Source organism: Synchiropus splendidus, chromosome 17 (assembly GCF_027744825.2).
Source record: "Synchiropus splendidus isolate RoL2022-P1 chromosome 17, RoL_Sspl_1.0, whole genome shotgun sequence".
Taxonomy (NCBI): domain Eukaryota; kingdom Metazoa; phylum Chordata; class Actinopteri; order Syngnathiformes; family Callionymidae; genus Synchiropus; species Synchiropus splendidus.
Genome location: NC_071350.1, coordinates 5,634,084 through 5,661,530, shown reverse-complemented (window position 1 = coordinate 5,661,530; position 27,447 = coordinate 5,634,084). Strand labels below are relative to the sequence as shown.

The window sequence follows — 27,447 nt, the reverse complement described above, 5'->3', positions numbered from 1 at the left end:
TACCTCTGTCTGAATGGCCTCAGCTGCTGGGTGGCAGCTGTTTGACTAATTTTCTTGCACAGTCCAAACCACAGTGGACTCAGTTTGTCTCAGATGTGTAACCATTAACTGGTATTAAAATCCTGTCAAATGACTCTTGTCTCATTAAAGCAAAGTCACCCTAGTTTGTGTTTTGATAAATGATGTGGGAAAGAAGTAGAAGTAGTGAACTAAGTAACCAATCGATTTCAGTCAAACCCTGATATGCTTCTAAGAGATGAGTTTACTTGTAGAATTGAATCATTAAAAGCAAACCCAACTGTCTGCCTACCCCGTAGTGGTTGTTGGAAAAAGGGTGACTGGTTGAAGACGAGCACAGTCAACCCTGAATTTAAAGCTTGTATGATCTCAACAAGCTGTGATCTCCGTCGCCATCTGGTTTGATGGAAAGTGGATGGACAGAGATTGATCGAAAAAAATACTGTTTTAAGTATAAAATGCAGTATACATTGCACTGTTGCACATTTTTAGTGCATCGAAAAATCTGCTGATTAAAAAAAAAAATAAATGAGTCGACAATATCTGGACTTGAACAACTTATTGGAGGAAGATGTTGTAATGGTTCTGCCTTCATTTAAAATGAACCAAGACAAATTGAAACTTTTGAAAGTGGATAAATGGTGTTTGGTGTATTTGGTATAAAGTCACCATATTGTAGCTTCTAGTACTGTCGTAGTTATTTTAGGTGCTGCAGTTGTCAGGTTTGAATAAATGAGAACAAAAACTAACTGAAATATTATTCTGTTTTTGTCCATTTCTAGGTTGGAGGTCAAGGTATTCCCTAACCATTTATGGAGAACCACTCCCCTGTAAGACAGAGACAATGCTAGTGTTCAACATCATGGATAAACTGCTGGCTCAACTCCACTTCCTGCTGCTCTGCCTAACTCTTTGTGCTGGAATACTTCAGTTCACTGCTGCCACGATACAGGGCTACATCAGTGACAGGGACATCATTTGCCCGTCTGTTTGCAGATGTGACGAGGATTTCATTTACTGTAATGACCGTGGCCTGAGCTTCATTCCGTCACTGCCTCCGACTGCTTCTGTTCTCTACCTGCAAAACAACCAGATTAACAATCCGGGATTGCCCACCTCATTGGAGCATCAACTAACAGTCCGTGTTGTTTACCTTTATGACAACGAGCTGGATGAATTCCCCCTTCACCTCCCTCCATCTGTCCGGGAATTGCATTTACAGGATAACAATATCCGCACGATTCCTCGTAGTGCGCTTGCTAGAATGCCTTTGCTGGAGAAACTCCACCTGGATGACAATTCAATATCTACTGTCAGTATTGAGGATCAAGCTTTTGCTGATAATCCCAGATTGCGCCTGCTGTTTCTCTCACGAAACCATCTATCTAGTATACCCTCAGGCTTGCCTGCGTCCCTGGAGGAGCTCCGTCTGGATGACAACAGAATCTCCACCATCCCCACTCATGCTTTCCGAGGCCTCGCTTCACTGAGATGCCTTGTCCTGGATGGAAATCTTTTAGCCAATCAACGCATAGCAGATGACACGTTCTCCCGTCTCTCCAACTTGACTGAGCTGTCCCTCGTCCGTAACTCACTCCAGACTCCACCTGTCAACCTTCCCAAAGCTCATCTGCAGCGTCTGTCGCTTCAGGAAAACGCCCTGACTCACATGCCCCGTGGTTCTTTGGACGGAATGCACCGGTTGCAGAGGCTGGACTTATCAGGAAATAATCTTACCACCCTCCCAAGGGGGCTGTTTAAAGACCTGGATAACTTGGGTCAGCTGCTGGTGCGGGGTAACCCTTGGCACTGTGGCTGTAACTTGCGGTGGCTCTACGACTGGTTGCATTCACGAGGTAACGCGATCACTGTCAGGGGTCTCACTTGCCATGGGCCTGATAGAGTGCGAGACATGGCTTTGAAAGATCTGAGCAGTGAGATGGAAGACTGTGAAGTTGTAAAACCTGCATTACCAAGAGATAAATTGGGTGGGAGTGTCGTTGATAGCTCCACCACCAACACCCCTCCACAGGGCTCCCTCTTTACTCTTCGCTCGAAAAAACCTGGCTTTGGCCTCCCTGACTCTGCCGTGGACTACACTCTTAGCAGCAGTGGTGTGGGGAAAAGTCTCGCCCTCAATGTGAAGGCTCTCTCTCACAATAGCGTTCGTGTGACATGGAGTGTGGCCCAGCCCAGCTCCTCCTTTAGGCTGAGTTGGCTACGTTTAGGTCCAGGGAATGCAATGGGGTCAATGACGGAGACGTTGGTCCGTGGGGACAGGCGAGAATACCTGTTGACGTCCTTGCAACCGCAATCCAGCTACATCATCTGCATGGTGCCACTGGCTGCAAGTTCAGAAAACAAAGGAATGATTTCTTCAGACGCAGATTCTGAGGATGCTCTCGTCTGTGCCAAAGCTGAGACGTCAGATCCAAGCACAACTGAGGAGGAGGAGGATCAAGATTCACAGCCTATGACAGTGCTGCCCCTTGCGGGGATTATTGGAGGAGCCACTGCAATTGTGTCACTGGCTCTAATTTTTGGCATCTTCTGCTGGTACGGCCACAGAAGTGGCCATTTCTGTTCTCGTGACCACTACACCCGCAACAGCTCGAGAAAAAGCAAAAGTTATGATGACTACATTGAGTCTGGTACCAAGAAGGACAATACCATCCTGGAGATCCGAGGGCCAGGATTCCAGATGACACCAATGGTGGCTTGTCCACCAATGCAACCTAAACCCCTCCAGGAGGATTACATAATCCACACCATATACCCTTCGAATGGCACTGGCCTTTATAAGGGGGTCAACCATGTTTCTAATGCAGCGCAAGGCACCAACCGAGGTTACAGAGAAGGAGGAATCCCAGATGTAGACTACTGCTACACATGATGTACTGAACCACATCCTGTTCACAGTGAACTGTATAGATGCACAATTTCCGTTCGCATGGACACGACTGAAGCACCCCACTGTGCCTTCTTCTTCTGGTCTCCCATTCCAAACGATCTGCTGTTCACAATACGATCAACGTATACGTATAAGACTGCGCGAGAACAGGTCTTTGCAAGATCAGCCCGTTGTGCAGAAGTAAATGCACAGCTGACAGTTTCTTCACCATCTTAGTAATGGTTCATTTTCCTTTCTGCTCTCCCAAGAGACTCCTGAGCAAAGAATGTATCCACTGTGGAGAGGCCGTACGAAAAGGAAGCGCAGACAGGAGCCACGATTCAAAATATGATCGACAATTGATGAGAAGAAACACGTTTCCAGTGACAATGTCATGCTTGCAACTCATGTGAAGCTCTGTCATCTTGCTCCAAATGCCTCAACTATATTCATGTGCCCTACCAAGTTATCAGGGAAAGGGCTTTGTAATGCTGTGAATTGTTTGATTTCCGATGACCCAATAACCACCTGTCTTAAGGTTGAACTAAGCTTGTTCTTGCATTGTTCAGTAGTTGGTAAGCTGACCAGCCTTGGTTATACCTCGCTAGAACTTTGACCTGATTTCAGTATTGTAGTGGTACATCTGAATTAATGCAGCCTAAGTGTGTAGATAATTTCCTTGGATGCCAATTGTTTGGTTGTTTTTTGTTTTTTTAAACAATGCTTTATATTTGGTTTGTTCGTGTCAATCCATGCATCCGTATTTATTTTATTTTTTAATGTGGTGTTTTGTTGTTGTTGTGGTTGCTGACTTTCTTTTTCACTCCACCGTAGTCTTATCCGACTATTCATCATTACTGATAAGACCCCGCTCTATTGAGACGACAAATTTATTTATCCAAAAAAAAACAACAAAGTAATGAGAAGTAATGACAGTATAATTATTCCCAGGCTTGTGTTTGTTTGAAGTCATTCAAATGAATTCCTGCGTGAAACTGTTTTAACGTGTGTTTTTCAAAAGAGAACCCACCCAAAGACGAGCATGTGAGTCCACTGAGGCAGTCTAAGCAACCTCAGCCCCCTTTTTCTTATCCTGTGCCTGTGTTTACTAAACCTGTGACTCCATCTGGTGACTTATGGTTATAAACCTTTTTCTAAAAGTGATTCCTCGACAGCTAGAGCTGGGACAAACTGATCTGGATCATGTTGTGTCACATGGAGAACCTGGAAGTTAGGGAATGAACTCTGAGGAGACTGGAACGGTGCTGTGTGTGGCAGTCACACTGTGGGTGGGTGGATGGACAGATTGGGGGGGTGCGGTGGTGAGGTTCCTCCTCCGTGAGTGACATTTAATTGATGTTTGTTTTAGCAACAGTAAAAAATGCCATTCGTCCCTCCTCTTTTATTACTGGGCAGCAGAGAAAATGTAAATGTTCTAGCACTTAACAGAATGGGGATACACATAACAAGAGTCATGGGGGGCGGAGAACCAGGGAACAAAGATGCAGAATTGATAGCTCTGCCCTGATGGCGTTCACACATTCATAAATCTGTTTGTCATCCCCAGACTCTCCTCTTGGGTGTAATATTGTCCAGCAGCTGTTTACCACTGTGTTGCTTCCTAAAAGCGGAAACCAATTGTGCTTCCTTGACTGTTCTGCCTGCCAGAGTTTCTCACTGGTTCCAGATAACACGTCAGTGGAATGTATATTTATTTTTGCAACCTGAATCACTGGCTGAGACAACCGACAATACCTTTCTGTCTTGAATTCTGTTTTCCAGTGAGGACTGACATGGGTGAAACACACATATTTCCTTGTCATTTGTATAAATAAAACCATGGCAACATTTTATTTTTTTCAGTCAAATCATAGAAAAAGTATTGTGCCATAACTTTGCATAAAAAAAAATATGTGAAATTGACATCTTTGTGAAACGTGCTTTTTAATTTAATCTTAAGGGATCAAATAAAAGTTTTATAATCTTGTAGTTACTGCAACACATCAGTGCATACAAGGGTTAGTGATTGATTCAGAGTCACCAAAGCTGAGAGGTAGTCCATGTGTAAAATGTGACCCCTAACATGGTCAGTCAACAACATCTCTGGTGATCGATGCTAGTCAGGTTTTCTGTGAGAGAAATGAAAAAACAAACTAGATCATCATGGACTTTGTCAAGATCCAAGACATTTCAGGTGTCATCAAAAGGGTCATCATCATGCATCTTTCCAAAAGGGAAACGTTGAATTCACCTCAGATTAATCCGTGTCAAAACAACAGATGAGTAAAGTAATGTTTACCACATTCTTCTTGTCACTCTCTGCCACCAGGTCATTTATCAAGCCATTGTCCTCAGCACAGTGAGTACCACTCACACTACTTACTGTACTGTATGTCTCTGGTGGTTTTGAAAATTCACTCTTGTTCCATCACTTTTCATGGTGAGTGCATTCACAATTCAAATAGCGGTGACCTGGATATTGGACGATAACCCACTTCTTGCCACTCGTAGATGATTTAAAACCAACCACTATAAATTTTAATGTTCACTGAGTGGAAACGTGGAGAGAGGTGAAGTAAGAGACAAACAACACTGAAAGTGAGGAGAATGGAACGCCACACAGAGAGAACAGGCCGATAGTTGAACACTGAATTGTTGTAAAAAGCAACAGCTCTGGTGATGATATATCAAAAGCACTCTGGGTAAAAAGTATTTATTTTGCTTGTTGATTCTACCGGCGCTGAATGGTCACCTTCTTGCATTGTTTCCATGGCAATGCCGATGCTTCAAAGCTTCTCTTTGTGGAGTACGGATTTGTCTGTTGATATTGACCCGCTTCAACAGGAGAGGTGAGTGACAGCTTCAAACTGGATCTCGACATAATCTCCATCCCCAAGAGAAGCTGCTGAGCTTTAACTACTGAAGCTGGTGATGCGACAGTTTTCAGGACAGGAGTGCCTCACTGTACTTTTGCATTTTCACTGGTCCCATTACAGCATTCTTTGCTGCCTTGGCAGGTTACATTATCACCTCAGGAGAGCACATCGTGGAGTAATGAAGCACTGATGTGTAGTAATGCACACACCTCATAGTAGGGCAAACTCCAAATGTGTCAATGCTGTTGAATCACTTCTGCTTTTCTTTGCTTCATTGTTTGAACCTATTGAATACAGAGCTCGGAGTCTATTCATTCCAACATTTGACATAAAATCTTCCTTTGGCAGTTGTTAAACCACTGCAGACATATTGGAGACTACACACGTGCATCAGCAATGTTATCTCATGTCTGTGTTGAGATGGAATTGACTGGATATCAACAGCATTTGTCGTGTCCTGTTGCAGCCAGAGAGCTTGATGATGTACAGTATGAAAATATGACATATGACACATGTGTCTTCATTCATCCACAACACCTCCGCAAGGTGAGGAGCCTGATGTGGGGCTCAACACTATAGGGAGCGGACGTAAACAAACATGGCTGACCGCCATGCTATTTCTGACATTATACAGCCCGACTCTGTGGAACATGTCAGCAGTTACTATTTTAATCACCTATATTAATCGGCCGCTGAACAATTCCAGTCACACACACACAAACATTCCCCACCTTTATCTCTCGGACTCTGCCTATCCAAACATCCATCAGTCTCCGCCCTTGTGAGGAGCTCCATTACAAAACAAAGAACACACTTTACGCTGTCAGCCTTGAAACTACTCACAGAACATAATGCTAAAAGATGTGCATATTTTATCACAATTTTTTAAGTTTATTTTGTGTGTGTTTGGCACACTTGAAATACTCATTGCTAGCAAATAAAGTATATATTGTTAAAATATCTCACAGCCTTTTTGTAGGCTAAAAACTGACAATATTTTATTTTTACAAGCTAATTTACAAAAGTCCTTATTTCAAGTCATGTTGTTCTTGAACCATAAATGATCCCAACCTTCACTACATTTTTTTTATAATGTATTTGGCCCCCCAAAAAATTCCAGGAAATTCTGGAGGGACTGACTTGTTAAAAATAAATATAGGTCATGGTAAAAGAGGGATCATTTTGTTCTCAAACAAATTCACAACTAATTCACCAGTCACCTTGAAAGACAGTAGAATGTGTCTTATTGATGTTTTAATTGCTGATATTTTGGACAATTTGTTTAAAATGCATCCTCAAGGTCAATCCTTTTTAAAATGATCAATTGACTTGAAATGTCAGCTGTCCTCTCACGAGACAAGACGTCTGTGCAGAACATACAATTGCACTATTGTACAATACAATTGAACGGCATGTTTCTGTAAAATGTGATCCCGTTGTGGTCATGTACGATTACCAACCCTAACTCTTCCTGAAATGTGACCACGATGGGATGGTAACCTCTCGCAGCGGGTGGCCGGCCAGTCGGCTGTGCTGAGGGAAGAAAACCCTTTTATGTTTCTCACCTTGCCGTTGAGTCTAACATGACCATATTTTGGCTCCACAGTGTAAGAGTTTTCATGTCCGTGCTTACGTTCACCTTTCTCCTCCCAGTTTTGCACATTCTTTTTTTTCCCTCTCACTGATTCCACCACATAACTGTGTGACGAAACAAGATGAGAGGACACATGGTGCTGGTAAGCAGAAACAGTGATTGATTTATTTGTCCTTTTACGGTTACAAATTCATCCTTTGGTCTCTTTATTCGCCACATTTCCCACCCACGTCCAAACACCTGCCATGTCCTGCTTTGAGTAAGTATGTCGGAAATGTTTTCCAGCACTCGAATAATTGGCAACAGAGAGGTCTGACAGACTTCATGGTGGTGGAGAGCGAGAGAGAGTTGGAATTGTAAATGAAGAATGGTGAATGCAGGACACAATGCCAGACAGATCACCTCAATTATTGTTTTTTGCTTTTCCTTCAAAGAAGTCTCATGCTACAGACACCTCAATGACGCTGAATGCAACTGACTAAACCTAGGCTTAAATTGTCCCTGCAAAGGCTCTGTACAGCAGATGGTGTATGCTGCCAAAGCTACAGGAGTTCAGGATGATGTGTTCACTGGGCACATGAAGTGTGTTTTGACATGGAATGGTTAAGTACAATTTGAACCCAGGTAAACTGGGTCACACCGAGCCATCGGGGGAGGTGACTCACACACTCCTGTTTGTGATATGAGGCAAGTGGGCTGCTATGTCTGCTCACTGCCAACAACTCTTGAGAGTAATTTGTCAGTTGGGCGAGTCGACACTGCATCAAGAGCAGCAAGGCTGTCAGCTAGGGAGGCCTTTGAATTAACTTACCACAGGGTTTGATTCTAAATCAAGCAATGAAAGAATCCATCCAATCCAAAAACGATAACTAAGTGATTGACAGCAATTACATTTCATAATAAAAATAGGATCAACCCAGGCAGGTTCCACATGGACACGCTCATCCATCCCTCAAAGAGGGCCAAGCATATATATATATATATATATATATATATATATTTTTTTTTTTTTATATATCTTGAAAATATTTGTATAAGAATGTCAATTTTAAAAGAATTTCAACTGCATTCAGAGTAGTGGAAACCCTGGACATTGTGTAGTGAAAAATATCCCTGAACAAAACCAACTTGTAAGCAGATTGCTTTTGATTGCTTTTGTTCAGGGTTTGTTGTTGTTGTTATCATCCATTATTTTTTTTCATTGTAATAATCTTGATTTACTTGAACTCCACACTGCAATTCCAACAATTCTTGTTATTTCCACATATTGTTGGCCTCCAGAAAAGCTATTCTCATTCTCATGGAAGCACATCAGGGACCCATGTGTGTACCCATTCAACAGTCATAACACACTAATATTCCCCTCAAAATATTTGTTGAGCTCGTTATATTGATCAATAACTGTAGAATTTTCATATAGGTCAATACATGATTAGTTCAAGAAATGAGGTATTTGAACATCAGTTATTATGTTTCCCCTCGACTGAGTCTTGTTCTGCCATCTGTTTGTTGAAAAACAAAACAAAACAACAATCAGTTTCACAAGTTTATCCAAAAACCGACCAGCTTCACGCCCTCTTGATTTGACCCAACTGCTTAAACTGTTTAGACACGAACATATGTCTGGACACCACATGGAGTATCTGACCCACGACACAACTACAGCTGGAGAAATGCAATATTGTGTCTCTGCCTTCCAGTGATGGAAGACTTTCGTCAATCATCAAGCAGCATTTGTTATGAATTCACAAAAGATGTCCGGCAGGGAGAACAGCCTCGCTTGCTGTCTGCTGCAGAGAACTTCAAAGAAGTGATTGGTGAGCCCATCTGGTCATTACGCGTGCTGGATTTGAATATTGCCTTGCCTCAGAATCCCTCTAATTGGCTGAAATCTTCTCACATTGCAAGAGGGTGGCTGAGAGGGAGCGAATCCTGAGTGAATTGTTGCACATTTAAGATGATGAATAGTGAGGCGGTGGAAAATGCAGTCGTAAAACCGTTACATCACTTTGTGAAATTGTTTTTAAAACATTACGGTGTTGATGCAGGAACAGGAAAGTCCCATTCACCGGGTGGTGGATGCTTCCTTTCCCCTCACTTTCCCCTCATTTCATTTGAATAAAATAAATCACATCTAAAATAGATGTGTGCACGGGCTGTAAGGGCAGTGCAGAGTCAGACAGGGACTGGTAATGTCACAGTGTCACTGATCTTTATTAAGAATGACAGAGACGGAGCAGAGCACAACACAGACTTAAGTGCACACACAAACACAGGTCAGCCTACACACAGAGATACACACACGCAAAGTGGTGTATTGATTAGTCGGAGAAAACGGTCGAGGTCAGCAGGCATACGTCTGAATTTCTTTCCCTCTGTCTCTCACACTCCATTTGTCTTTGTCTGATTCAATACTCTCCTTCCCTCATCTGGGGGCCACGCTCCCTCCATATATTTCTGGCTCCCTCCCCTGACCTGCCGCTACTCTCCGCTTTCTTTCGGCCTCCGCTTTGCCCTTCACTCAACGTCCATAAATCAATCACTCAATCCAATTTGGTTCGGAGCAAAGCCTGATGGGTTTTTGTCTCCGAGCCGCAGTCCTGATAAAGTTTCGGCACGTAATTAAGGCCCAAAATTAGATGATGTGCTTATGACCGCCAATTTTCTTTCGGGTCATTGGCAGTGATCTCATGAAAAATAACAAGATAAGCAGGGGAAAGCAAACGCACAACAGCACATGTCCCTTTTGAAAATAACAGCAGTCTGTTTTAGTGTGTGCGTCGACGGACCTTGTGCACTCTTGTGAAATGTTACATAAGTAACTACAATGTGATGCCGTATTACAGACATCTCAGCTGCAGCATTAAAAGCATGACATGGAGAAAAGTCACAATACAGCCCAATGAAATCAATGTCTGCTGGTTCATTTGTTGTTGTCATTGTTTTCAGTTTTCAGTTGTTTTTAGCAAGGGTGACACAAAAAAACAGAAGGAAACAGAAGACAGTACAATATATTAGAATTAGTTTATTTTAATTTGCCTGAATGTGTCCTAACTGTACTGAACATATTTTTAGTATAACCAAAGATGGTGTCCTTGTGTTTTGATGAACCTTACATTCAGGACCTCCGACAGCACTCCAGAAAAATGCAATGAATGCAGAGCAATAGCAGTATACAAGTAACATCCGACTTAACACTGGGATTGGTTCCGACGAACCGGTTGTAAGTCGGATCGGACGTAAGTTGAAGGCCATTCAAAATAGATGCGAGGGTTATAGGTAGTACTGTAGTGGTAGATGGCTGTGTGAGAGTGAGATGCTGGGATACTGTGCTGCCGTAACTGTTGCATGTGTTGCCAGGCTGCTACGTGCTGCAGCGCCAGACATTGAATAAAAAATAAATAAATATGCATCAGTTGGCCGCGGTCGTAAGCACGGGTGGACGTAAGTAGAGCAGGTAATAAGTCGGATGTTACTTGTAATATGGAAATTAGCTCTACTTTCTTATTTCTTCCTGCAATCATTGATATTTCATTCTTGACTAGACTGCATGCTCATATGGCAACATGTACAGTACAGTCCTTCCCCTCCCCAGAATACGAAATGAATAAGGTACAAGGCAAATAATTCACACTCTCTGCCAAGTGTTCAGTTTGATGACCACACAAAGAGTCCTGGCTGATGTATCCATCCATTTTTCTTCAGTTTAGAAAGTCCTCAGGTACAAAACAAGTCTGTTTGATGTACAAGACGGGCCAAAAGGATGAAATATAAAACAACAAAATACATCCCTGACAGCAGTAGAGTGCGAGGAAGTGAGAACCAATGGATAGAAATCTTACTCTCTGTCTTTCTCTGCATCTGTCTTCTATTATTCATATGTAGAAGGTTTGTGGTGAGAAAACACAGGAAAATTGCTGGTGAAGGTTCTGTGTTTCCAGGGAGAGCCACACATTATTTAGCTTGTCAGCACCTTCTCTGATTTAAAGCCCTTTACTGTACCATCAGGGAAGCCATTTATTAAAGCAACTGCGCCTGCATCTCAATGCTTTACCTCACCGATCGAGCTGATAGGGGATCAATAGTTGCCAGACTCAATCAGTCAGTGCCCCCCTCCGACTCCCGCCAATACAACCTCTCCAGCAGCAGTTTCACGCCCAGCTGCCACAGCTCCAGGCCTCATTTGTCCTTTTGCCTTGCTGTCATCTGTCTCTGGACTTCCTTTCCATCTGATAGGTCCACTGCTTTTCAGATGCCCTTTCCACTTGCCTGTGTCCCCTTTAATGATTTATGTTAGCGTGGTTGTTGCAGAGGACATTTCAAGTTCATGCTCATTTGCCCAAAATCATCAGACCATACGACAACTGTGAGGATTTGTCATTGAAGGCTATGTTGGAGCCATGTCGTTCTTCAGAAGTTGCATCTCTGTCTGCGTCAAAACCTCAAGTAAAAACACTGCAGTGTAAGGTCACAAAGTCGGATGTTTTTTACCCATTCAGGGACCAAGCAGCACAGTTGGGTTAATGCCTGTGGACCTTCTGCAGCACCGCTGTGTCTGCATGCTTTGTGTGTGTTCTTGTACTGCTATCTTTGTGAGAACCTGTTTGGGGACATTTTGTCTCTCACTTTGTCAAGCCTCATTTTGAGGGGTAAAATTACACAATAGCTAGGTTGTTATAAATGGGTTTTAGTTTGGTTCGGAGGAAAGGTTTTGTTTCAGATGGTCAGGTTTAGGACGAGAGGCTGAGGAAAGCATTACGTCAGTGATGTTCCTCACTAAGACTGGAAGACAAACGTCAGTGTGTGTGGATTCCTACATTACATTGTACACTGGCCTTCTCCATGGCATGGTTGAGGGATATCAGCACGTAGCTCATACAGATTTCATTGCCATGCCGAAAGACCACAACAAACAAACAAAACAACATCAGCAAAAACAACAAAACACTCTTCAGTCGGATTGTCGACAGAATGAGTCATATCCACTACATTTCCCTCCATAAAATGTCATATTTATTTTATTTTATTTATTCGTTATATGCATTTATATTCATTATTTCACTTATATTCGTTAGTAGTCATTTTAAAATGGTTTAACGATAAGCAGTTTTTCTCCAAACACCTCACAATGTTTCATGGTGGGTTATGTTTATGAAATCAATCTGAATATGTGATGGGTATATCATAATATTATGTCACCATAGCATAAACATTGTTATACCCAGTCGCATAAAATACATGTGTTCAGTCATCTTACAACATCTGTCAATCAGTCATTGTAATTCTGATTAAAATAACCCATGAAATGTTCTGTATGTTTCGTGAATATTGATTTTCAGTTCATCAGGATACATTCATTGCTATGAAAAAACAATTATATGTCATGCTTGAAGTTTAAAATGAAAATAATTACATAAATAAAAATTTATGAATGATACTGAATTCAAACATTTAGGGAACGCTCCAAAACTTAATGTGAGGTTTAACACCACCCGCTGGCTGAATATGAGAACTGCATTTTAATGAAAATGCCTTGAATAAATTAAACTTTCCTTTAGTTTGACAGAAATTAAATTCATCAAAATAATAATAATAATAATAATAATAATAATAACAACAACAACAATAATAATAATAATAATAATAATAATAAAACGGAAAGTTTTCTTCATAGTTGTTTATATATTTTTTTACATTGTAGTACTATTTTTCTTATACCGATAAAAATACTGATTTGTTTGGACTCTTCACTTTGAATACAACATATTTTGATGTCAAGATGAATTAGTTAAAATGGACAACAGAAACGCAGCGATTACATGTCAAGTGCTCCATCACGATTGGTTGTTGCAGTAAGACCTCCTTGTCAGCAGGGGCTGTATGCGTGGTAAATTACACCGATGGTGGTTGTCGACATAACCGGAAGCGACGTGGCACATAAACACTGGGAAGGAAGGAAGCGTCTCCTACCAGTAGGACCTGTTTCTGTCAGTCCTCTCATGTGAATTTGACAAGAGAGCCTCCATGAAAGCCAGGCATCTTCAATCCACACCGACGGAACTCTTATAAGGTGTGTTTCACGCGTTCCATCCAAATGTTGACGTCAAAACTTGAGCACATAGTCCGAGCAACTCAAACGTGCTAAGTCGTTTCCTCATCTCCCTTGTGCTGAATGTGTCATCTATGGCAACGTTTTAGTTACGTGGGTGAGTCAACAGCCTGGAAAATAAATACTGTAATGATGCAAGCGTCCGCCAAACTGTTGTCATGGCCGTTTTACTGAAGTTAATGAACTGGGATCAATGGATCAAAACGGTACTTCATTGAGTTGGTGTTCCACAGTTCTATAAGTATCAACTTATAGAACGATTGTTTGACAGGAGTGTTACCTTCTGCAGTTGACTGTTGTCAGAAAGAACAGTGACAGTGGAACATCTAGCAAAAATGTAAACGATTATTCAGACAAAACCAAAGGAAATGACATGAAGGGACATGCAATGATGGATATTTACAATATGTACAGACCTGTGCAATATACAGGACATAGTCTCTGTGCGATAGTGCGTTGCCCATTCTTTTATTTTCAAAGAATCTAAGGATGTACATATCATTTTAATGGGCGTTGTGCGATGTGAAGTAGATGATGAACCGAGTAGGCGACGAGATTGAGAGATTTTTCATAAATAAACACGCCATACACTGTTTTAGTTGTGGTTTAACTTGTATACTGTTTTTCAGTTTTCAAGTTGTGGCTATGGGTCTGTGCAAGTGCCCCAAGAGAAAGGTCACCAACTTATTCTGCTTTGAACATCGTGTGAATGTGTGTGAGCACTGTCTTGTCTCCAATCACAACAAGGTCAGTGGACCGGCCGGATAGAAGCATGTGTAAACAGAGGACCTTTCTTTGTTTTAAAGTCTTTTTTCCCCTCTGCAGTGTATTGTGCAGTCTTATCTGCAGTGGCTTCAGGACAGCGACTACAATCCAAACTGTTTACTCTGCAACACCCCTCTGATTGATCAGGACACTATCAGACTGGTCTGCTACGGTAAGAGGGTTTCCTTTGTTTGGGCAATTCTTAAATATATGCATTGTTAAATTAGACACTACATAGGTTGAGAAGCAAAGAAAATATTTGTCATTGTTAACTTGCCCCAAGAATGTGTGTTTATTTGTGCGTGTGTGTGTGTCTGTTTCATTCTTCCTTGTGAAGACCCCACAAATCCAAGGCTCAATTTGAAGATGAAGACATCAAAATACTGAGGTCATTAGAAATAGGTTTAAGTTTGATTCAGAGTCATGGTTATGGTTAGCCATTTGTTTTGGATGGTTCAGTTTAGGCTGAGGGGATGGGGAAAGCATTATGGCAATGATAGGTCCCCTCAAAGAAAGAAAGACAGACAAACGTGTGTGTGTGTGTGTGTGTTTTTTTTTTTTTTTTAAGCAATTGGTGTTTTTCCTCCTCCGTCAGATGTGTTCCACTGGTCCTGTCTCAATAACCTGGCATCTCGACTGCCTCTGCACACGGCTCCAGCAGGCTACCAATGCCCCAGCTGTCAGGGTCCCGTGTTCCCCCCTTCAAATCTGGCAAGCCCGGTCGCTGACGTTCTAAAAGAGCAATTGTCTTCTGTCAACTGGGCTCGAGCTGGCTTAGGACTACCCCTGGTAAAGATCCTCAACACCACTATTTGGATAGGTTTTTTTCTTCACATTCATTATACTGCAGCATTTTAACCCTTTCCGTATCTTTTTCTCTTGTTCTTTACAACAACTGTTGTTCAATGTCACATAGTTTATATTACCAGATTAGTCATGGTCCATGGGGCTCAATGACAACCACAAATGGTTAAAGAACCAAGTTTGTTTTAATGGTTTTAATCAAAATTAACAAGTAAGATCCGACTTATGACCTGCTCCACTTACGACCACCCGTACTTACGACCTCGGCCAGCAGATTCTCGTTTTTTATTCAATGTCTGGCACCGTAGCACGTAGCATCTCACTCTCACACAGAGATCTACCACTACAGTAGCACCTATAACCCTCGCGTCGGCTATTTTGAATGGCATTCCACTTACGTCCAATCTGTCTTACAACCATATGATATGCGATATGATGACAGTAGCTGGAGCGAACAAGCTGTTCAAAAGCTTTTTCTCAAGTTGTTTTTTAAGTTGATCCACCTCTAGATTGACCGCCAACTTTCGCAGCAGAATGATTAAGTCTATATTGCATGAACCATGATGCCAAATGGCCCATTTATGCTCAACGTTACATATGGGTCCGGAGACGGACGGCGCCGTCTGCCCGTTCTCTTCTTTCATGCTGCACGTTTCCACAAAGTTTACAGCTATGGGCCTAGTGTTGCTGTTACTACCCGATACGTAGCTTTAATGAGAGATGAAGAAGAGTGTTCAATGGAGGAAATTCTCCATCTTTCAGTGACAATATAACAGCTTCACTGACCACCGCCGCCTACAATGCTGCTTCCGTTTTCCTCTTTGGTGGTAGAGGTACATTATTAATACTCCTTCCACAGTTGCCATGTTGGTTTGGGAGTTTGTCGTTGACTCTGGGCCTAAAAACTGTGCCGTAGAGCCAACAGATGACATGATGCTATTAATATCCACAAATGTTTCATCAAGGTTGTTTGATGGTTAAAACTAAATGCAGAACCAAATAAATGGCCTCCAAAATGTGAACTAGCAAAGAATAATTGTTGTTATAAAGTGTGTTGAGATATTCATTATCTCAACACACTTTTTTGTTTTGCATGCTTTGTATGGCCAGTTGAAGTTCTAGAAGGAGATTCATATTCTAAAATATGTGAGATACAATGAGCTCACATTTAGGTTTGATATTTTCTCTTCAAATGTGTCCCACTAATCTATAAGCGATAACATCAATTGCTGAAGTTTTGTTTGACCTGTTTCAATAAGTTATTTAGTGTCTTGTTTTCTTCAATCTTGTGAAAATGGCTGTGTTTGTCAGTGATCTTTTGACACGTTCCATGTGTATTGAAAGTGGCCCTTCCGGAGTGGTCTTTTTTTCTTTTTTTTTTTGCGACTAGCACGCCAACATTGCCGATTGTTAGTCGTTCACAAATTTTCACTCCGATCCAGCCGCCTGTCTCGGCTCTGGACTCACTCCACAGAACGACTGCGGTATATTTGCCAACTTCAACTCTCTGAACGGCAGGGGGTGCACTAACGCAAGACACGACTCCCCAGAAGCGAGCATTAGTAGAGTCCACTGTCTAAAAATACTTGGCGAGATTGAGTTCAACACATTTTAATTTCAAATTCTATAAGGAACAGACACAGCAGCTTGTTAAAATGTTGATTGTGGGGTCTGTGTAGTTTCTAGGGTGACAATGTGGTGGCTGTTTTATTTCCTGTTTGGCTTGTGTTGATTTAGGTACACGTTTGTGACATTCCCTTGATCCCACCTTTTCTAGACTTGCATGACTGAGGATTCAAATTCAGAAAACCGTTTTATTCCCTGTAGTTCTCACTTTGAAGTTTGTCATTTAGTTACATTTGTATCACTTTTTTTCATAGAGAGTTGATATCTTACTGCATGTTTTGAGCGATTTGAGCATAAGTAAAACTGTCTTTGTGTGAAAATCTATTATTTAAAATAATAGGAAATTTATTGTAGAACAAGAAAACTTTTTAATGAAAATTTCTGACTGATAGATTGAAGAGTCGGTGTCCATTCTCCAAGAGACCTCGGCTGATGTTACGGACTACACAGACTGGTCGGCCTTTGATGGTAAGGTTTTGCGTATAATTTTAGTCATATTCTCCAATGACCATTTCTTTGTTTTTCTTTTTTCAACTTCCAGCCCAGGATCCTGTTCATTCTTATGACACTAGCCATAGCCATGCAACAAATTTCGCTCCTCCTTTAAAACAAGACGAACACCCAAGTGCACGCAAAAATGGGGATGTTGACTCACAGGCACATTCTGTCATCAACCTTCCTGCCACGACCAGTGACACGGTCACTTTACATGCAGGTAAGCACACTTGCAGTCTGTTGCTTCCTCCAGTCGTAGTAGTATTTCATGTTTAGTTATTTGTGTTATGTACACCATATAGGATGTTATCACCAATCAGGCGCTTGTTTCAGCTGAAACCTAATTTCCTAAACTGTATGTGCTTGATCGGTTGGGACAAAAACCTGCACCACCCCGGCCCTTTGAGGACCGGCTTGCTCACCCATGGTTCTTACATCATCTGTGCCACTTCCAGTTTATTCCTTGCCCCAGTTGCAAAGCTACACTTGTCCAAGCTGAACTTACTGGCGACAGCCTCTTAAGGACTCACTCATCAAAATAACTCATGAAAAGATGGTGATAGTCTTCTGGACATAAGCTAAGATGACTGTGATAGATTTGATGTTTTTTCGGCTTCCAGTCACAGCACAGTGCAGTTTAAGATTTAGCAATTAGATTTAGTACTAGACTAGTATAAATGTCATCTGCTGAAATGAGCTTTGTTGATGAGAAAGATTCCAAAATGAAACTAAACAATTTCTCTTTACAGCTTCATCTCCCCGAAAGATCTACGACACACGGGACGTTGGGCCTTCATCTGTCACACAGATGGACTTTGACGATGACAAATACCGACGACGACCTGCTATGAATTGGTTTGCTCAGCTTCTCAAGTAAGTTCTATCCTTTGAATTTGGCTCGCTTCTGGTCTAGCTTGTCATATTTGAAATAGTTATTACTCTGGTCATGTCTCTGGACAGAACCAGAATCTGGTGTGATAGGAATCATAGGAATTTGGACTGCCTCCAACTCGTTGCAGAATTATGGAACCACCAGTCGCAGAGGGTAGAGCAGAATTTAAGATTTGTATTAGAAATTTCCCATAAAGATAAATTTGAACCCCTGAGAGTATTTGAATGGAGTACATACATAAGCATTGTAAAAAGTTATTCTACAAGGTTGATGGTAAAAAGCCAACCCATCCACATACATTGGCATTGACTTGACATGTTACATGCAATAAACTTAGTCCGATTATTAAAAGAGGCTTCATCAAATACTGAGTAAATAGATGGTGATATTTGCTTGTAAATTCAAAACATTGTAGACTGAGGACCAGGTGCATTTAATTGAGATCGACTCTGGCTGGCTAAGCGATGTGGTGGATCCTCTGGAAGAGATTGAAAATGGAAAGGTTGCATGCTCTATTACCTATGAGGCAAAAGGGAAACAGGAAAGGGCATATAAAAGGCCCTCATTGTACTGACTTGGTTCTTCTCTGTGAATCTATATGCGTTGAAAGCAACACTGGTTTTCACCACCAGCAATGAGAGCATGACTGTATTTCAGGAATCGCACCGGAGGAAAGCGCACAACCTTTTCCTGGAAGCAGCGGGTCTTCATGCTCCTTCTTGTCGGCGTTCTGGGATTCTTCACTTTGATCATCATCATGGCTAAACTTGGACGTGCATCAGCTGGTTCTGATCCCAACTTGGATCCCTTGCTGAACCCCAACATCCGTATTGGAAAAAGCTGAATTGGACTGGAATTAAATTAAGATGTTTTTATTGTTGTTGATGGTATTATTCCTTTTGTGTTGCACAATATTAAGAACAGGACTGTAGAGAGACTGCTGCACCAGACTGGATTTAAGTTTGTGTTTGGTTTTATCCTATTCAGTGACATATCACAGAATATTTCTGAATATGTCCTCATACACGATATCCATAGTACCATGCAGTTTTTATTCAGAAGGGGAAGAAATGATTTTACTAACAGGTAATTATTGTTTGCTTATTGGAGTTAAGACAATTTTCCTGATGGCTTTGCTGTAAAATTTGATATTCATTCCAACTGAGTTGCTTTAAGACTGACCATTAATACTGAACGTGGATCATTCTGCCTTCTGTCTCTATTAAAAAGAAGTACTCAAAATGTTGGGTGTTTTGTCAGTGAGTGAAACCGGGGATGTTTTCTGCAGACTGATAGACCAACTGATAGATTTGGAGCTCAGGGTGCAGCTCCAGGGACAGTCAGTTGGTCAGTGCGGCGTCTGTAATGCCCGCTTTAGCTCCCCTGCTGATCCTCCACGTCATTAAGTAGTGTACGCCAAGGTCTGTTTGACTGGAAGTTGACTTGAAGGAAGTGCTCAGCCTTACACCTTTTCTTTTTGTAACCCGTTTGAGAATCTGTTGTCCTTGCTAGTAGAAACAAAGAATCATGTAGAAATCCAAAGTGTCTTTCGGAAACAGACTAACCCTCTTTGTGAGTGTGTATAACTTTGTAGAACAAGGTTATTATAGTCAACAAAAACTAACAACGAACACTGTACTGTCTTCCATGTGGCCTCAAGTGGCATTGACCCCCTTTTTTATTTCCTCTTCAACCAACAAGTTCACCAAATGAGTGAAATCCAATGGTCCAACTTAGACCCAGACCACACCTAGATAGTGAGTATGCAAAAGACCCTGTCCTGCTGGTTTCACGTGCTTTTGAAATGGTGTTGGATCCCAGTGGAGCACTGTATGTCCTGATGGCTTTTACTAATATACTCAATACATCTCTGCTCTATATGGCACAGATTTAGCTTTACACGACACTAGTCTGAGTAGCCATTAGCTTTCCCCGAGTGATGTGACTGGTCATTCTTTTTACTGAAACGATTTTTCTGAACAATTCTATGTGGCGTATACTCACATCTCAGATCGCTGTTTCACATTTCCCTCGAGGTGCTTTGCTAGAACACATGAAGGTGAATACTGGCAGTGGTCAGTTCCGTGACCCCTCTGCCACACCAAAAGACCATTCCCCACAGCACTCACTGCTCTGTTTCGTATGGTCCTCATTTTGCCTTCCTAGGCTTTCCAGTAAGAGTTTAGAGACCGCAATGAAGTGTGTGCGAGGTTTGCCTGCAAACATTTACACAGATACAAGTCATTCTTTGTTTCAAGCACCTCAAACATGGACTGAAGACATGACTAATGGGTGCTGACAGGAGAGCCAACCGCGTTCCCTCCTGCAGCCGTCATTGCAACCGCCAACAGCTGCTCAATGACTCAAGAATATTGAAATAAATGGGCACATTTCTTTGCTCCACTTTGGGCTAGAATGGAAAAACAATGGCTTTATGGAAATAGAATTGGGAAAAGCTTTAGCTAATAATAAAGTATATGTACACCAGATCAGTGTAGTGAGTACAGTACAGTACACCTATTGCTCTTTCTGCTGGGGCATTATTTACAATGTGGATTCGATGTTTCACCACATTAAACTCCTAACTAAATAAATGCTTTGCTTTACAGTGGAATATTTTTGTTTTTGTTACATGGATATGGAAGTGTTTACGGGCACAGATGAGAGCATCTATTTCATGACTTTTTTCCTCTGTTAGTGCTTCCATGGATAACAACTTTATCCTTCACTTTTCGCTTCTTTGATGGCCATTGCGTGGCATCTTCCAAGTTTCCATTGTGTCAAAGCCATGGGAGGCTGTCAGTGACCGTAGATGTACATTGACGCAGGCAAAGCAGCCGCTGGCACTGAATTTTTCCAGAATTATAGATTAAAAGACAAACCGGATGCTAATCTTGATCCACTCTTAAAACTACCGCCTGCATGCTTTTTTGTTGAACGTGTTTTATGACATCTTATACATCGGAGCGTTGCCTTTTTCACTCAATGGCGTTGAACGTATTTCTCATTAAGTTTGAGTTATTAGTTTGCCAGTGGTGCTGACATAATCAGGGCATCCTGATCAATACCTGGATGCTTTGTAGTTAACACGCACACTGTAAATGGCACGGCTCAGCCACATTACCAGCCTGTACAGCAGTAAAACATGAAAGGTTTCCCCCGTCCTCAAATATAATACAGATAAAACCTATGATTTTACAGTGGCAACCACTTTATTTACGCATTGCATTGTGAATTGTGAATTATTATTCAATGGGTTGGAAAAAAACAAAAGACTGATCACTGAAATCAAGTTTATACTGTGTATCCTTCACTTTGACAAGCGTTTTTGTTCAGGTACAAAAGGGTGTTTGTTGTTATTTTTGTTTGGTTTGTCATTCAGGATTCTGCCAGATTGTTTAGCTGACATCCAGTTCACATTGATCAGTGTGAGTGTGTGTGTGTGTGTGTGTGTGTTTGCTACACGAAAGGGTCCATCCCCCTGGGAGTTGTTTCTAGTACAAAGCATCAACAGCCTCTGTCAGCGTCCTCTCTACTGAGGACTCTTCAAGGGCGTAAGTACAACACTCTATCACTTTGGAAAAATGTGTCTGAGTTCATGTTGTTCAGTTCGAGCTGTTGGCTTCTGACTGCTTGTAAATGGATGTAACTGTCCCACTGACAGTGCTGATCGAACTGTCAGGGGGTTTGGACAATGTTAATGCCTGCAACAGATGTTGGGAAACCTTTCGTCCGTTTCTGACAGTGAGTTTGTCCGCAGGAGTTGTTCTTTGATGAAGAAATATTTTACACCTTCGAGTTCTGATCAGGACAGAATGGTCAAAGGACAAAAGTCTGAGGTGAGCGATCGCAGACGTGGAATGTCGGATGGTAAATCAGAGCAGACCAAACGCCACCCACCACCTCCTCAAGTCCACCACCACAACCCTCAGCAGCGCCACAAGCACCAGTCCGATGACGACAGCCTGAAGTGAGTTGTTTTTCTTCATGTTGCTCACATCCTTAACATCTTTAGCTTTGTCCTTACGTACCTAAATATTTACTGAATTTCACGTGCAAATATTCATCCATCCATTTCAAAGTTTGCATAATGTGAATCACTGGAGATCCGTGTTTTTTCCCCCCAATAGCACTCAGTCAACAGCCGAGGACAGCATTTTCACAGAGAACTACCCAGACCATGTGCGTTGTGACGCCAGCAAAACATCTTCTCTCAAATATCGCCGCAAGACAAATCATCGTCAACAAACTCTGTCAGAAACTTCTTTCAGTTCTTCAACCACCTCTTCATCTCCCAGCTCATCGTCATCCTTCTCATCTTCTTTCTCTTACTCGTCTTCCACCTTCTCTTCCTCAACTTCGGAGTCTAACACTAGCTTGTCGTCACACAGCAGCGCAGAGTGTTTGGCTAAAGACTCGCTGCAGAAGGCCCAACATTCGCAGTCCTGCAATGACATTTCCAGGAAGCACAAGTATTTCGATGATGATGATGATATGACCCCTTTAATAAATGATGACAGCCAAACGTATAAAAGCCCGGTCAAAGAGAAAAAAAGCAAAGGGCATCCGTCCGGCTATTCCTCAGCACATGGCACTCTGAGAAACACACAGAGGAGAGCGCCAGGCTTGGAGAGTAATGGAAACGTCCGCAAAGCTAAATCAATGGAGGCCCTCACTAGTCCCACAGATGGAGACAGACACGAGGTGGAAGATGAGGAAGAGCAGGAGAAAAGGAAAAAAGATGCGCGGGAGAAGTTGATGAAGGAGAAAAGGAAGTTTTCCGCATTTCTCAATGAGATCACTCGCCAGGTTCTCAGCCCAATGAGACTCACCACTCTTGGGGTGACAGATGCTCAAAGACCAAGCAGCCCTAGGTCACCCTCGGTGCGGTCGAGGAAGGAGGAGAACTGCACCAAGAAGCAGCAGGCGCATCGAACAGCGAGTGCCGACTCGGTTTGCTCCAGCAAGACTTCCTACTCCACCGTCCTTTCTCACTCCAGATCTTTCCACAACCATCCTAGCTATCTGTCAGAAGATTCCCACCACTTGCCCCGCAAACCAAGAAGCTGCAATGATATTACTTGCTTGAAAAGACATGGCTCCTGCTCACAAAATTCGAAAAAACGCTCCTGCTCACCTTTGTACAAGCATTGTTACCAGTGCAACCAAGGTGAACATCAGACTCACCGTCAGCCCCGGAGGAGCTGCCACAGCCCAGCTCATCGTCGCAAGTACATTCAGAGCCCAGTACGGCAGCATCATCGTGGACGCTGGCGCAGCCCCGATGACCATCACGTGCACAGAGATCAGGAGGACTACTATTATGACTATACCTATCATCCTCATCACCATAACAGAAAAGGCCACAGTGACCATTACAGACCAGGACATCATCACCTCCAAAGAGATCACCACGACCATGATCTTGTTCAGCAGCATGAATTCCATCGTGGTCATGGTCCTCGCCACGTAAGAGCTCTTTCTGAAAGGGGGCCGCGTTGCAGGCCAGCACATCACCAGCACAGTCATGGAAGTGCTGCACATCACCACGGAGACAGCACCTCAGGTCAGCATCACAGCAACCGCCCAAACATGCGTCAAAGACACCTCAGCCAAGGCTCTGAGAACAGAGATCAGCACTGTGCTGTCCGCCACTCCGGTTCTGCTCACCAGTTTCTCCACAAGGACCATCAGGTTGACCATGAAGCGCATCACAAAAAAGGACTTCGGCACCACAACAGAGAGCACGCGAGACAATCACATCCTCATAAAGACCACCATAGTTCACGTCATCCCAGCTGCCACAAAGAGTATTACATGAAAGAAGAACGTCCTCACCAAAGTCGTCCTCATCAAAACCATCGTAGTTCACCCGCTCAAACCAAAGCTGGTGACCAGCACAGTCCATCTCAACCGCAACATCATGAGCAGCATCAACATGCAAGTCATAATAAGCATCAACACGCAGACCATCATGGTTCAGATCACAGGCCTCACCATCGAGGGCACCATAGCACGGGCCATCAGCATCATGACGCCGATCTGCACGTCCCGATCCATTCGCATCTCCAGGGAGACCAGCAAAGTCCTGGTCATCACGAACACCACCATAGACAAGGTCATCAACATCACCACGGAGAGAACCTTAGTTCAGGTCATCGGCGTGACGACCACCATGGCGCAGAACAGCACCACCATCAGGAAAACAATTCCGGGGCTGCTCCTCAGCACCATGGAGACCATCAACATCACCAAGACAACCATCACAGCCCAGGTCCACACCACCACGGAAGAAAACATGTCCCAGACCATCAGCCAAACTCCGATGTGAGCCACGATGGGGTGCACCACCAGCACAGAGACCATCGTAGCCAGTCCCATCATCACAAACAAAGTGATGTGAATCCTCACCAGCATGGGGACGGTCAGACCCATCAGCACCTCCATGGAGACCATCTCATCGTAGATAATCAGCGTGAGGACACCAAACACCGTCAGCCTGACTTACATGGCGAAAAGTCCCACCACCACAACCCTGAGGACAGCTTTGTCAACCCTCAGACTCACTCTGTGAGGCGCCCAGACAGTCCGCCTCCAAAAAGGCAGATGGAGTACTTGTCCAGTCAGCCAGAGTCACTGAGCCTCACTGTTCTGGAGGAGGAGCAGACCAGCTTCACCAGTGCGTCCTTGTACCAAGTAGGTACCTTTCTTTCTTAAGGACAGCAATACATACCTGCTTAACGCTGCTCCATTTTCTTTTTCTTGTAAATAAGGAGAAGACTCTTGAGTTGGACAAAATTATGTAAGTTTCTTGGTTAATTCAAGCATTTAATTTCCCACAATCCATTCACTCTTGAATTGGTTAAAGGCTCTTGTGTAGAGGTGGATCCACACGGCTTTTGTCTTGTTCTTTAAAGGGTCTTACCAGGGCAGAACGAGGGTCTGCACCAAAGTTTGTTGAAGACCGCCGTTAGAATGGAGTGTCTGGGAGAGGAGGTCATCAACAGCCAGAAGCTTTTGGAAGCGGAACTCCAGAGGACGCGTGTTGAACTGAGCGGCCTCACGGAGCGGTTCAAGAGGTGCTGAATGTTGAACGTGAATCATATCCAGAGCCACTTCTGCACCTTCACCATTAACAAATGCTTAACTCTCCCCAGACTTCATGACAATTGCTCGACCACGCAGCAGACAAACACCCTTCTGGAGCAAAAGCTTCAATCTGTGGTGAGAACACAATAGTGTTGTACTTGTCTGCTTCACAGGTTCATCCTCAATTATATTGATTTAAAAAAATAAAAAAATCTCTGCCTGGCAGGCTCAGAACATGGAGGCAGAGCGTGAGCGGCTGAATCGAAGAATATCCGCACTGACGGAAAAACTGGCTGATGTTAAACTCGCCAACAGCCGAAAAAACTGTGACGTAAGTCTTATCTTTCATCATTGTTTACAGTCTTACCACTGCAACATTTAGGAAATCATTAGGGGAAAACTAGTCATATTAGTTAATATTAATAGCATCTTATATATTACTAACTTCCAGATGACACATTTTATGTTCATTTAGGAATACTGTTTTTATTCGTTAAAACGTATAATGTTCAAGGAGGCATTTTTATTACTTTCTCCAGTGTCAGAAGTTGACACACTAAATTTTATTCATTCTTAAACAAGCAGGATAGTACTGTAACTACTGTAAGCTGTCTTGCTCACTTATGTGTCATCGGTTCTGCCTGTTTGTTTTTTAGTAGCATTTGATCTTTACAAATCCTCGCAGACTGTGTGCAATGGTCTGTTAAAAAGTCTGTTAAAATAAATCACATATTAAGACTAGCTCATCTTTTTTCTGGACCTTAGGTGCCACAGAAAAGTGATTTACTGACGTGTGACGACATGAGTCAGGTCCTCCTGCCCATCACCCCACCTCCAGCTCAGTTCATGGATGAGCAGAGCTTTGGGATGGCCAAAGCTCCAGGCCAGGATCAATGCCTGGGCTCAGTTCCAGAGGAAGAGGAATCTGATTGGTCGGAAATGGGAGAGGAGACTCCAAGATTGATCCTGACTGGTTTTAACAGGAATCAGACATGGGTGCGCGTGGAAGAGGACCATAAGCTGGAAATGGAGGGGATTGTCAGATGCCCATCCCCACGACCCATGCAGATCCCCCAACTTCAGTTCACAGTCCACAATGAGATCTTTCCTCCTCCTCCTCCCACGACGTCTTGTCCTCCCAGCTTGAATAACATGTCCTTCGGCATGACGTGTGAGGACGCGTACACATTTGGTCCCAGCTTGAGTTCCAGCATTCTGGTCAGATCGGCTAGCCTGGAAGAACTTCCAATGGCACTTCATCAACTGCAGTCAGAGCTCAGAGGCACTGAGGCCATCATGGACCTCCACAACCCTGGAGATGAAGGAATAGAGATTTCCGACAATGAGATCATCCATCACTGGAGAAGCAGCAACAACATGGACATTGTGACGTCAGAAGGGGAGAGCAGTCTGGAGTCAGCTGAGCAGAGGTTCAGCCACTTCTTGTTCAGCCAGCATGGAGAGGGAAAAGGTCTGAGCAGGGGCGAGGTGCACGGGTGGACAGGAGGGATTCCAGACGAGGTCCTGAATGGGGAACGTACTGAGCTGTGATTCTCTTCTCGTGTGAATTCCTTGCTGGTTCTTTTATGAGGATTAAACATGAATCAACCCTCCATTTCTTTGTTAGCCAGCAAGCTAGTTTCTTATTTAGCTAGCTAGTCTACTGAGGATGTGTGAGGAAATGATGTACTTCTACTTACTACACTTGTGCCGAGACCATGTCAAAGCACACGTTGGAAATCTATTTATGAAATGGAATGGATGTATTACTCCAGGCCTACAGGTAACTAAGGGAGATATACACTGAGAAAGCTGATGGAAAAGTGAGATGGATGTATTGATTCACATTCACCACCAGTGCATCACATGTCAGTATATACTGTATATTGAAATATTATATGATACAACCCTCTTATGTCTCTCTACCTTGCAACAACAGTTGTGAAAGAATTACTTTGTTCGGTTGCTTGTTTTAAAAATCCCGATAAATTATTATTTTTCTTATATATATTGTTTAGTGGTACTGTAATGTGGTTATTTGGCTGGTTAAAACAGCCACATGTGTCCTTATTTTTGTCTTGTGATCACTGTATGCTTAATAGTAAGAAATATAATTTACCTTGATAGAAAATGCTTTTATCCGTATCATAACCTATTCATTTCCAACCATGTGACTTATGCAGTTAGAAATAAAGATACATTTTAACATTGATTTCAGTGTTCTCGTTTTTATGAGTGTATCTGTGTATGTGTGTTTGTGGTCCTTGTATAGCTATACTCATATGGGCA

General features: G+C 42.7%; 3 protein-coding genes across 3 annotated transcripts in view; all 3 read left to right on the top strand.

The window, feature by feature from the left end:
• flrt1a (fibronectin leucine rich transmembrane protein 1a) overlaps positions 1-8,236 on the top strand; it is a 51,925-nt gene extending 43,689 nt beyond the window's left edge. Inside the window, exon 3 of the mRNA XM_053847606.1 lies at positions 801-8,236. Coding sequence (XP_053703581.1) covers positions 863-2,911 — 2,049 coding nt within the window. The 5' untranslated portion in view covers positions 801-862 and the 3' untranslated portion in view covers positions 2,912-8,236. The remainder of the gene's footprint in view (positions 1-800) is intronic.
• Positions 8,237-13,173: 4,937 nt separating this feature from the next.
• zfpl1 (zinc finger protein-like 1) lies at positions 13,174-19,333 on the top strand. Its single transcript, XM_053847347.1, has 8 exons — positions 13,174-13,448; positions 14,117-14,234; positions 14,313-14,424; positions 14,848-15,041; positions 17,075-17,150; positions 17,224-17,397; positions 17,927-18,050; positions 18,727-19,333. The coding sequence occupies exons 2-8, from the start codon at positions 14,133-14,135 to the stop codon at positions 18,911-18,913; spliced, it is 969 nt and encodes a 322-aa protein (XP_053703322.1). The 5' UTR covers positions 13,174-13,448; positions 14,117-14,132; the 3' UTR covers positions 18,914-19,333.
• A 2,252-nt stretch (positions 19,334-21,585) lies between these two features.
• Positions 21,586-27,339, top strand: si:dkey-273o13.3 (LIM domain-containing protein A). The gene is made up of 8 exons (XM_053847449.1): positions 21,586-21,623; positions 21,830-22,039; positions 22,200-24,765; positions 24,843-24,871; positions 24,987-25,148; positions 25,227-25,293; positions 25,385-25,489; positions 25,924-27,339. Exons 2-8 carry the CDS (start codon positions 21,843-21,845, stop codon positions 26,707-26,709), a joined length of 3,912 nt encoding a protein of 1,303 aa, XP_053703424.1. The 5' UTR covers positions 21,586-21,623; positions 21,830-21,842; the 3' UTR covers positions 26,710-27,339.
• The last annotated feature ends 108 nt before the right edge of the window (positions 27,340-27,447 follow it).